Here is a 12,297-nt window from a genome sequence, read left to right as displayed (position 1 = left end):
CAGGCTCGTTGCTGGCGGAATAGAATTCAACGGGAGGGCCGGCCGATTTACGAGCTAAATAAATTTCGCGAAAAAAGGAGGGGGGGGGGGGCGGACCAGGTGAGAGGGTGGGAAAGGGTGGGGGTGGCGAGCCCGTTACTATCTCTATGGGCAACCGCCTCGGTTCCCCGTGGTACCATTATTATTGAACAGACGCGAGATAGGGGAGACAATAGTCTGGGAAAGATTGGGAGGAAGAAGGCGGTACCACGAGAGCGGGAGTCTGCTCTTCTTTTACCCTTTTGCGATCGGAAATCACGTATTGTCTCGAGTGGAAGAAATCGAATGCACCGTGAAAAGAGTGTTTGGGAAAAGTTTCGTACCGTCGTGTCGACGACGAGTGCCATTGTCGACGTTTTCGAGCCCGGGAATCGACCGTTATATTGGCCTGTTTTGAAAGTTCAGCCGCGTACACACCTGCCCCCCTCCTTTCATTTCTTTCGTCAATATTATCAACGGTGAGTTATCCTGGCGACATTTTTCTATCTTTGAAACGTATGGGTACGTGCACGCGATACTTCACGACCAGTTGTGGATCCAGATGGGGTGATAGGGGATGATCGCCCCTCCTAAGAGCAATAATAAAATATATAAATATTATGTCACTTATACTTGGAACAGATGGTCCAAACAATTGTACTTATATATGTACCTTTACACATTTCAGCCTCACCCCCCCCCTCTCAAAAAAAAGGCTCATAGATACGCCACTGTTCTAGAGGTGCGACTGTCGATTATCGATAAATTATTGATACTTAACGATATATCGATAGTATCGTTAACACGTTGACTACCACAGTGGAAATGGTCGTACATAAGCAGACACCTTTTATTTCGCTTTGTTAAATCATAAATCGTCGAAAATACACTGCGTGGCATAACTATAAAACCACCCTAAAATTTTCAATCTTCATATATTGTGGTTAAAATAAAATCGAATCGTTTTCTTTTCTAGAGAATACAATCTATCCTTTTCTGGGAAAACATTATTTCTCAATAGGAATTCAGATATGGCATAGTTGGTTCGTTTTTATTTCAATCGCAATACATAAGAATTGAAAATTTTAGGGTGGTTTTATAGTTATGCCGCGCACTGTATATGCGTTTATTTAATAGAGGCTGTTGGTCTTGCTTTAAATTATACTGCGATATAAATTTAAGGCAAACATTTTGTAACGGATAAGAAAGTAACAAAAAGATAAAATCAAATACCGATTACGATTTCGCAAAGAAAAATACACGTACATATTATATTTACATTTATAACGTATAATTTACAATATACATATAAATATACAAAATTCTTTCAGACAGAAGAACCAGATTACAGCCAAAATACACTAACATGTTGTCTACAGTAAGTTCACCCAAAAATAGATTACGAATGATTTCATAACAATTAATGCGCTATCGTTTTTTATTCTTAACGATATTTTAACCCATTATCGATATATCAAAATATCGATAACATTTCAATGTTGTCCACGTTTATCGATAATTTTATAATCGCACCTCTACACAGTCCACGACCTATTCCAATGATCGTTACCAAAAAACAGAGAGAAACCGTGAATGTGAAATATTTATAACGTTTGATCGGTACGTTTGCAGTTTCCTGGCCGATACTACAAAGATCCGAAGGGCTCTGTTCGACAAGTTCCAAGGGGGAAAGAAGGGTCGTTGGGAACATCCGCGATTCTCTGTAATTCAACACGCCCTCTCGATGTTCACCCCCCACCTCAGAAATCCATCTTCATCGGTACGAGTGCACGAACATAAGAAACTCGGAACACGAATGCATTATGCATCCGGCGGTCGGGCACTTAGAATCGGTGGAACGACATTTATTTTAGTGGACGATCCTTTACGAACGATTTTTATGAACTGCTCCGCGAAAGGATCAGGCGACCGTGTGCCTTTTCAAATTTAAGATCTCTCTGTAACCTTCTCGTAAGCCGATCCCCGCATTTACGGGACCTGGCTTAATGGCCATTTCGACATTATTTTTCTCCTGCCTCCTTTCGCCGTGCAACGTTCGTTTCCTGACACTGCGCACATATACAAACGCGACTCCTTCGGAAAAGAATCTCGCGATTTACGTGTATACCGCGAATGTTTCTCAGACACTTGATATTATTACGCGAACGGAAGTGAAACGGATATACGCTTATTGCAATTCGCTGGTAAGTTTCCTCGGTGTTTTTCAATAAGAACTCAGAGGCATTTACTCGGAGCTTTTTATGCGAAGTGGTAATTTTTTCAGTTAATCCGTTGCCAGTTTGCTGGATAGCGACAAATGTCGAGAGACGAGTGAACTTGTCCTGTTTATAAAAATTTGTTTCCTCGTGAAATCAAGAGCCAGTAGTCGTTTTAAAACTATTTAATGCACTAATTCCTTGCAAATAATGTTTGCGCAAAATTACTATCGCAGTACAATTCAAAACAAGACCTCTGTTAAATAAACGGATACATTTTCGACGATTTATGAGTTAAAAAGTGTCTAGCTACGCACGACCTTTTTCACTGTGGCAGTCAGCGTGTCAGTGGGGTTTTATTGCGTAGACGGCCGTTTTCAACGTGATTTTTGGGAATTAATTTAAAGATAACTATCAAACCTAGGAGGCTCTGATTTTACATACATGTCTTCGTACATGTTTAAAGTGAAAACACAAATTTTTATAAGACATTTTATTAACACTTATAGGAGTATAACTAAAACTTGTCCCACTGGGGACATTGATTGTGTCGGTCCTAGTCGTTTGAAAGAAATAAATAACATTGCGTTTTATTCTCCATTAATCTGGCTATCGCCCGGCCTAGAATAAATAATATAAATAAAAAATTGACAAAATTACAAAGCTTTGAATATGCAGGTCCGAATTTTACCAAAAAAATTTTTACATCTCGTGCCCCGGAAAAATCGTAATTTTCAAGATATCAAAAAGTTTTTTTAATTTCCTGTAATTTCGACAATTTTATGAATTTCATCATCATCCTTTAGTGACACATTTTGAAGGCCGTAAACTTTAAAAAAAAATACAAGAAAAAAGAAGTCGACTTTTTTTACCGACTACACCCCAAATAGCACACAGACGGTTTAATGACGGCTTGAAGACGCCTCAGACCTAAAATAGCCGTAAAATGGGTGTCTTCAAGGTGTCATATACGATCTGGGACTAGAATAATCCCCTGTAATCGTGGAAATAATGGAAATCAGACAAAAGTATAAATTCCGAGCGTTTCGACGATGGATCATTTTTATACAACAATTTTCCCGCCGGTTGCAGATATTTACAAGACACTCTGCCGTACATTGACCGCACTAGGACAGCGATATGGGGCTGGAGTTACGGTGGATACGCGACAGGCATGACGCTCGCCATGGATTATCGCGGTGTCTTCAAGTGTGGCATGTCCGTGGCACCTGTAACAGATTGGGCTCTTTACGGTACGTCTGCATAAGATAATATTTTCATCCACGGCCGGGCGGAATTCTCTTCTTGAACCCGTGTCCCGTTCATGAATATTCCGATCGGTGTCGTGTGGCAATTTTTCCCGTCGAAGATTCAGAAAAATTGGGAGAACTAACAACATTGGCTTCGAGACAATCGACAATTTGAAACGCGATGTAACCGTGATTTGTTCGATTAATTCTCCTAATTACGTATCGTGCAAAATCGTCCTCTATTAGCTGGTTCAATCTTACGAATCGGAATCTCTTTAAGCATGAAGTATATAGAGGAATTTTGCCGAATTTGGACCACTAAAATATTTTTAATTCCAGACTGATAATAGTATATTTTTATATTTGAGAGCTAGGAGAAAAAGAACGTCGCTATTTTAATCTTAACTACGTTTCGTGCAAAATCATCCTGCTGTAGTAGCTGGTTCGATCTTACGAATTATGTATAGGGGAACTACCACACACACATATTCTTAATAATAACCCTCCCAGACTGTTGTGGAACATATACTACAGTTATAAACTATCAAACACATTATTCTCGAATGTGGAAAATATAACCAAGTAAGAAGAAAATTAAATATTAAGGATAACTTCACCGAAACAATAACCTCGACGTCGTACCAGGCACGTTGATAACATTCTGCAAGATTATTAGAATCCTCAACAACCTACAAAGACCTTGTTGAATCATGCCTTTCGATTCTACAATTTTTAATAGGTTGCACATAATGTGTATTTAAATTCAGTCAACAGTCACTAACCCTTGTTATTAATGCAACTCTAAATTTGCAAAAAAAAAACACAATAGTAGTCCAACCTAGACAATAGTTCAAATTCGGCAATATTCCCCTATTAAGTGAAAAAAGATACGTTTGTAAAATATCACTGAAAAACAATTTCTACGTCTGAAACAACTTCCCAGTGCTTTGAATAAATCAATCGAAAAGAAGAAGAAAAAAGGCCGAATTATCGAGGCGCTATCGGCTCTTCGTTTCTCCTTCGGCCGATACCAGTTATTGTCGGAATTTCATGGCAGTCAGCTTTGCGCCCGCATTCCCAGATATCAGATTTATCTGGCCGATAAGGAACCATCGTTCGAAATCAAGTCGAGCATTCAGACGTTACCATCGTCGCCGACGATGCAGATTTTTAACGCGACGACTTTTTCCTTACTTCCTTTCACAGTGAACGACTCCCGTGTTCAACCTCCTCATTCCCGAGATATCGATCGCGGATTGAGTTCTGTGTTTTTCCTCTGTTTCCCCGCCGCGCGACATTGCCACGACGCCGATCAAGGGGGTCGTCGATGCTCCTCCCGCCTTATTTGTAAATTTCTTTGTTACCAATTCTATATTTTACGTTTCATTTGAATCCACTTTACATGCTTATCCATACCACTCGATTCACCAACGACTAACCGATAAACGAGAATAGACCAAAGATGGGCAAATTTATTATGTAGATAAAGAATTGCAACGAATAAAAGGTAAAAAAGTATTTCACTATTTTTAATTGATTGAACGTTGAAATTTATATTTTTTAGAATAAAATGATACTTCTTGAATAAGTAGATACTTGGTCGCTCTGGTTCTTAAGTGTTCTATTTCCACTAGTTTCTGAACTGAGAAAACTGAGCTTTAAGTTTACGCAGTTTAATATTGTAGAAGCAGGAAAGTCGTGAAATAATCAAACACAGTATATCATCTACTGAATAGGTATTTATTGCAATATTTAACAAAATTCGATATTACTGTTGATATAACTTTTTATCGTTGTTAGTATTTGGAGATACAACCATTAAAAAGAAAACATTTTCGAAGTTTCGGAGTTAGAACTTAAAACTAGAATTACCTGCATTGACTGTATGCTAAGTTAAATTGTGTAATATATAATCCAATATTGCTTAGTACAGTGCAATAGAAAGTATATAAGAAATTAGAGGTTAACATAAATTTCGATAAAACTAAATGACATCCATTTTCTTCTGTTGATAGATATATATCTCAATATTTCCAGAATTACTAAGGAAATAACATATAATAAGACGTCTATGATGAATGTTTAAAAAAAAATAATTCTGCACATACACAAAAATTTGTTAATTTCCCCTCTTTTTTAACAGCTCAAAGATATGCAACCCCTTAATCTCCTTAACTGTTTAAAGGTCCAAATGACAAACTTGGATACTACTTTTCACTACGTATTATTCGAATAAAATTCCGTCCTGGCGCAGACGAAGAATACCGAGTCCGATAAAATAGCCGAACGAGAGAACGCGAGCGATACAGATAAAGGAAATCCTACCACCGGGCGATTCCGGTGACAAATAAAAATACCGTGCGATTTGTTATACGGAATTTAGTGCGGAAGGGACCGAGGGAAGGCCCAGCGCGGATTAAAGTACGCGCCATAAGCGTCTTTGGAACGAGAAGAAACACTCACGGCAATTGGCCCAGGCCAGGCCAACGGTACTGGGCGCGCCCCCGTTAAACCGGAAACGAACGGTTCCTCCGCGGCCGAGACTAAGGGAGCAAGAGTGTGCGCGCGCGCGCACAACGTTGCTGCGTCCGCTATAAATCATCGAGAGCAAACATTTTATTAAAACCGCTTATTCACAACGCGGTGTAAAATGATTCGATCATTTTTCACGTCGGTCCCGCGAACACACACCGGCTCCCGGGGGTTGTTCCGTGGGCGCGTCGCGAGGAAGGGGAGGTGTAGAAGGGTAGAAATTCCATCGCCTTTTCGCCACGGCGTTTTCCACCTCCGCAGTTTCCCATTGTTGCGTCCGACCCGCGGAAAAGCTTAATATCCACGGCGAACACAGACGTATATACATATATGTATATATGTATAGGTGTTATAGGCGCTGCACAATTTCCCCGCGCAGCTTTCGCGGATTAATTAAGTAGCACACGTTCGGCGTGTAATTCACGGGGCACAATTACGCGGGCGACGCATCGCCGTTCCCCCAGTCGCAACAGTACGGCCGCCAATGGAGAGAAGTCAAAGAAATCATTGTTTAATATCGATCCGATAATATGTTCGAACTATGTTCTAATGTTTAAATTGCCGTATTTATCAACGTGAGATTTTAAGAAGACGCCCATTTGACGGCTAGTTTAGGACTGAAGCGTCTTCAACGGGGGAGGGGGTGGGGGTTGTAATACAGAACGACAAAATATATAAATCTTAAGAAATTTGTATTTATTTTAAATAAAATTAAATAAAATTTAATCATAACGAAATGGAAGGTTCAGACTGGGGCCTCCCTAGACACCCCCCATCCCCCTTGATCCGGTGCTGATTCGCCGATATCTTGAAGTATATAAAGTAAATTAGTGCTCTAAAGATATATGTATAACGATTAATTATTGAATTCCTATCAGGCTAATAATAATTACATAGAACTATAAAAGAGGATAGAATTCTGGGAAAGGCAAGCGGGAGACAGATAGGGAGACGAGAATGAGCATAAAAGTGCACGAAATTTTAGGTGTAAAACAGGAGAAAGGATAGAAGGGGGAAAAGGTCAGGGTGAAATAAATAAAAGGGGACTAGAGTAAATGGAAGGGGATTGAACGCTCGGAATTAACCTTATAATTGACCCGATTTACAGATTCAATTTACACGGAACGGTTCATGGGTTTGCCGACGGTCGAGGACAATCTCCATGGCTACGAGCAGAGTCAACTTTTGAACAAAGTAGACAACATTAAAACGAAGATGTACTACTTGATTCATGGAACTTTGGACGACAACGTGCACTATCAGCAATCTCTGCTGCTTGCCAAGGTCCTCGAGCAGAAGGATATTCTATTCCGACAACAGGTTACGTCGTGAACTTTATAATTAACACTTTATCTACCGGTGATTGCTTAGCTTTGTAGAACCGACGATTAATCGTATAGTTCTTGTGCGTATAATGTTTACGGTACGGTCGCATTGATGAACCTCGATAATTTCACCGTAGTGACCACCATTATACGTATATGCTGCAGAAACAGACTCAGAAATAGTATTATTGCTACGGTAAAATAGTAAAAGTAAATGGTGTTTATTTAGTAAGTGGGTCCCCTGACTGATTTCAATGACCTTGAAACATACTATCAAGGTCATCGTTCTGAATAATGGAAAGGGCCTCCTACCACTTGGTTTCGGAAGTTACTGAAATTTATGCCAAATTAACATTCAATTTAACACTTATTTCAGTACTTGTTTTAAATTTATCAAATGGTATGCGACCCTTCGACAACGCTACTTTTTCCCCTCTAACGGAAGTCGAGTTTGCACGTCAGTGTATATATTAGATCGGCCTTAGTTTCCGAGATATTCGTAAAAAAACATTCGTTAAACTTAAATTTATGATTGGTAGTATACACATCGCATTCTGCTTCCCACAGCAGATATACGTATTCCTTCCGAATGATGTCTTGTCAGTGGACTACGAGTGAGTTGTTGAAAAATGAAAGCGTTAAAGTCGTTATAGAGCTAAGCAATTTAATCATAATGATATTATGTACGAATTTCTAAATGTATGTAATAATTATGATACATCGGTACAATTTTTAGCACGTTACAAGTCGAACTTTCTGTATTTCTGAGATTCTCGTTGAAAAGTCTTTCTAGAAATCGTTATTTTCGTTGCAGACATACACGGACGAGGATCACGGAATCGCGCAGTCGAGAGCGCACCTGTACCATTCCCTGGAGAACTTTTTGGACGAGTGTTTCGAAGCTTCATGATCGCAGCATAGATGTGAAACGACAATCTAGATCCTCCGCGTGTCACCTGCCTCACATTCCACCTGTAAATACCTTGTCACTTGTACATACTCGATGTACAATATGTAATATGAGATGTTAGTGTATATAATTGACGGTGAAACGAAATAGGTACACTCGATGTAAACAATCCGAAAGAGAATGTTCCCTCAATTCCTCGTGCTTCCTGAAGAACGGAGAGATAAGAAAGATCGAAAATCTGATGATCATAACTTCATTTTAATCGTTTTCTTTTGTTATTCATAGAACGTATAACGGCATTGGATTTAAACCACCGTTTTTGACTGAAATGTATATGATTCTTCCACGTGCTACAGTTAGAATTGAATTAAACGGATATTCGTTGTAACATCCACGGGGTTCCCCGTTAATTGATCTACCAAATGGCTCCATCTCTCACTTTATCGTGCAAACCTTTAGATGTATTCTCGACCGATCAAACAAAGTGATAAACCACTACATACACCCATCCTGAATTAGAAATCGGACACAATACAAGTGATCCTGAACAGTCAATCAATTTCTTTCCAATTGTACCACAAGTTTATATCGTGTTGAAGGCAAATTTTCGTAAAATAAAAGAACGATGTCTGGACCGAACACGTCTAGGCAAACACCAATTTTTATTAAATAACTTAAAAATGCGAGGGTTAAAATATACGAAAGGAGAAATTTTACTAATGATAAATAATCAAGTCTAGAATTATTCTACTTTCAGGGAACATTGTAAAACTATTACTGTCTTAATGAAAAGTTTCCTATAAATAGTTCAACAGAATTTATCAATAATCATCTTAAACGGAATTATCGAGATGAAATCGATGTACTTGAAGTGTGGCTGATACTTACGCATCCTTTACATTTCTGAGTTGTTTGAGCTAAATACACTTACCAACCATTAAGTAATAATGGACTGCTCTTTGGAATTTCTTTTATATTTTTTGTAAAATAGAGACTAGTTTGTTCGTTTATCGAAGGCCTAATGGACCCGAGATAAGTATAATTTTATTATAAGAGTCTTTATACATAAGAAAAACGAAGAATGCTGAAGTTACGTTGCATCACTCTATGCAAATAAGTTCAGAAGTTCCTGGAAATTTCAACGAAGTTTGGAGTGAGAAAGCATCACTCTCTCATTATAACGAATTTAAAAACGTATTCCTGTTATGTTTTACATGTTGTTTTATAATTAAACGAGGTGAGCGTGATTTTGATGTGAAAAAAATGTCTAATATTAACTCTTTGAGGAGTGTTTATAAAAAATACCTAGTTCACATGTATCTCTTTCTACAAGAAAGAATGTTAAAGAAACAGATGCAATATCGATATTGCTGATAATATTCACTTGTATTTGGTTTATAAATTATGGGTGATGGTAGACAGTTTTTACATATATTTTTAATATTAAGCAGAAGATAAAAAAGCACTTCTATTGTAATTATTTTAGTCATACAAGGTGCAAGTATTATTATGCCTCCTTTTACAGATACTATGTCATTTGTGTAACAAAAGATCGTACAAACTACTAAGATCGCTAAAAGCATTACAAAAACAGGAGAATAAAATTTGTTTCCTTGTTCTTACTAATAATATGGTGTAGCAGACCTTTACAGTTTCGGCGTTCCCTTGCATTTTTGCCTACCAGGCTATAACATCTGCATGGCAGAGGTTCAGTGTAGGTCGAATTACGTCGCCGTCTTCCCAAGTGCTTGAAGGAGAACTTTCTCTTTTTCTGGAATGTCCTGGGAAAACGAGACATGTGTTTTCTCGTGTAACCATGGGAAGACGGTGGAAACGGACAGTTTGGGACAGAATATCGTCAACCGCCGAACCGTTAACAACGTCTGATACCTCATAGTTTCATTACTTTTGTATTGCTTATTTTTATCAACTGTTTGGTTTTGTTATAGTTTCGTTATTGTTTGTGATTGTGTAGTTCTTGTTTTTGTTTGGATAAAAACTTTATTCTTGTTAGTTGGTGCACATTTATTTTAAAGACACAGCCATGGCTATCCTAAAATGGTAAAAAATCTATGACTGTCACTATTTAAGATATCCTCAATGTATATACAACTAAGTTGCTGGACTGGTTGTTCAAAACTCCTCTACATGACTACTTCGCTTTATTATTAAAAATAACGATATTGCAACTAATAGTAACTATTAAGTCTATTTGTAGTATAAGCGATGTACTAACAAACTCTTTAAATATGACAATTTTATAATGAAAGGACCACTGTAATGGTTTCAAGGCTGGATCAAGAAACAATTTCTCGGACTAATTGTTAACTTTTATTCATACATATTGTACAAAATATTTAATCAAATATATACAATTAAAAAAAACAACTAAAAATACCCAACCACAAATAACTAGGATGAAAACATACTGATAGTCCAGTGATATTACTGAATTATTATTGTCCCTCCATTGATATTTGTTGAATGTATCATGAATAAAGCTCTATGTTTTATTAACAGAGAGTGTTCATGTTTCGATAATCTGTTGCATTTGTCAAATCTTTACAAATACATCTGTACTACGTATGTGTTACGAGTTCTCTGTCTCCTTGTATCTAGACCAATTTTAAATGCTTGTGAGTAATCATTGTTCCTAAACTCTATCGATTCTACTGTTATTAAAAACACATACTTGCATTTGGTACACGTGTAAAAGACTGTCTGCCCTTCATCTGCAGACCGTAACTGCAATGTAGCATATGACATTTTGTCATTTTGACATTGTGGACACTTTCTTTCAACAACTGGGCCTTCCGTATCTTCCTCTTCATTATCCTTTTGCTTTGAAGATTCATAGGCATTGTTTTCATTAAAGTGAATGGTACATGACATAGCCATATCACCAAAAGCTGAAGTTATAGTCATATATTTTCTAATAATATCAGCATTAGAATAACTGCAATGTACTTCGATAATAATAAAAAAAGTATGAAACAATTACCTTCGGGACCCCACGTGCGCTTGCAGGCGTAACATATAACGTTTCCCGTATTGCCCAACAACGGCAAAATTGATCCACAATCAGAACAAAAACCAGGCGTGCTTATGAAACAAACAGTATCATTGTTCTCTGTCATGATTTTTATTAAAACTCCACAATCCACGTACACGTGACAATAGTAAACAAGTATCTGTTATGATCATGGAACAACAACACAGTTTGATGGTCCATATACACTAGACTTCCGATAAGAGCTCAACCCCGACATCTGGCGACAAGCTGCTGTCGTAATAAACCACAATGTCTCTTAAACTGTGAGATTTAGGTGCTCAGTATTCGTACAGCCTGGATCTCGTGCCAATTAAGGTTTTGAACTGAACTGTTTTTTACCGGTCCAATTATTAATTAAATAAAAAGATCGGGAGTCCCAGATCGATGATACTTCATTGTTCCGCCATCTGGCAGTAATAATACAATAACTGACCAAAAGGTGGTACATATGTACCATGAGCCATAGATACCGACACTATGCATTTTCAGTGTGTACTTTAGAATAACATTAATCCGACTATTTTAGTAAACGTATTCCTTCTCTTCATATCCTTCGATTGAAATAAAGATATACGAAACTAAAGACTATATTGACTTCCCTGCAATAGTACATATAATCATAAAAGAGATATAAGAATAGACCTAACATGCAATATAATTTTCTGTCCCATACTTCGAGGGCATCAGAAGCCCCCTTACCATTTTAGTGTCAATACCCGACATTACCGATAAAGCATGAATTCTGAGTATTATTAGCACAAATAAAGTGTTATATATTCCATTCATATTGCGTGTATCTATACGATTTGACGGGAATAAAAATATCCGATGCTCAGTTTAAAGTTAAGGGATAAATATGACAGTCATGAAATATGAAACGGAAAAGTATATATTTTTTCACTTAACTACAAGACAATTTATTCTAAATGCATCGTTAATAGACATTTTATTAATGTTACTTTTTACATGTTCTTGCTTTATTCGTTTTTATATC

The 12,297-nt window shown here is 37.6% G+C and overlaps 2 protein-coding genes across 2 annotated transcripts in view; one reads left to right on the top strand and one right to left on the bottom strand.

The window, feature by feature from the left end:
• Window positions 1–8,847, top strand: part of LOC107194262 (venom dipeptidyl peptidase 4-like) — a 107,836-nt gene extending 98,989 nt beyond the window's left edge. The window contains exons 8-10 of the mRNA XM_015583854.1: window positions 3,327–3,487; window positions 7,125–7,336; window positions 8,156–8,847. Of these exons, the coding sequence (XP_015439340.1) occupies window positions 3,327–3,487; window positions 7,125–7,336; window positions 8,156–8,251 (469 nt within the window). The 3' untranslated portion in view covers window positions 8,252–8,847. The remainder of the gene's footprint in view (window positions 1–3,326; window positions 3,488–7,124; window positions 7,337–8,155) is intronic.
• A 1,811-nt stretch (window positions 8,848–10,658) lies between these two features.
• On the bottom strand, window positions 10,659–11,388 carry LOC107194326 (DNA-directed RNA polymerase I subunit RPA12). The gene is made up of 3 exons (XM_015583930.1): window positions 11,253–11,388; window positions 10,944–11,160; window positions 10,659–10,866 (listed from the first exon to the last, which is right to left on the bottom strand). Exons 1-3 carry the CDS (start codon window positions 11,386–11,388, stop codon window positions 10,842–10,844), a joined length of 378 nt encoding a protein of 125 aa, XP_015439416.1. The 3' UTR covers window positions 10,659–10,841.
• Between the last annotated feature and the right edge of the window lie 909 nt (window positions 11,389–12,297).

The sequence above is a fragment of the Dufourea novaeangliae genome, unplaced genomic scaffold (assembly GCF_001272555.1).
Source record: "Dufourea novaeangliae isolate 0120121106 unplaced genomic scaffold, ASM127255v1 scaffold28, whole genome shotgun sequence".
NCBI lineage: Eukaryota > Metazoa > Arthropoda > Insecta > Hymenoptera > Halictidae > Dufourea > Dufourea novaeangliae.
This window is presented reverse-complemented; position numbering and strand designations above follow the sequence as displayed.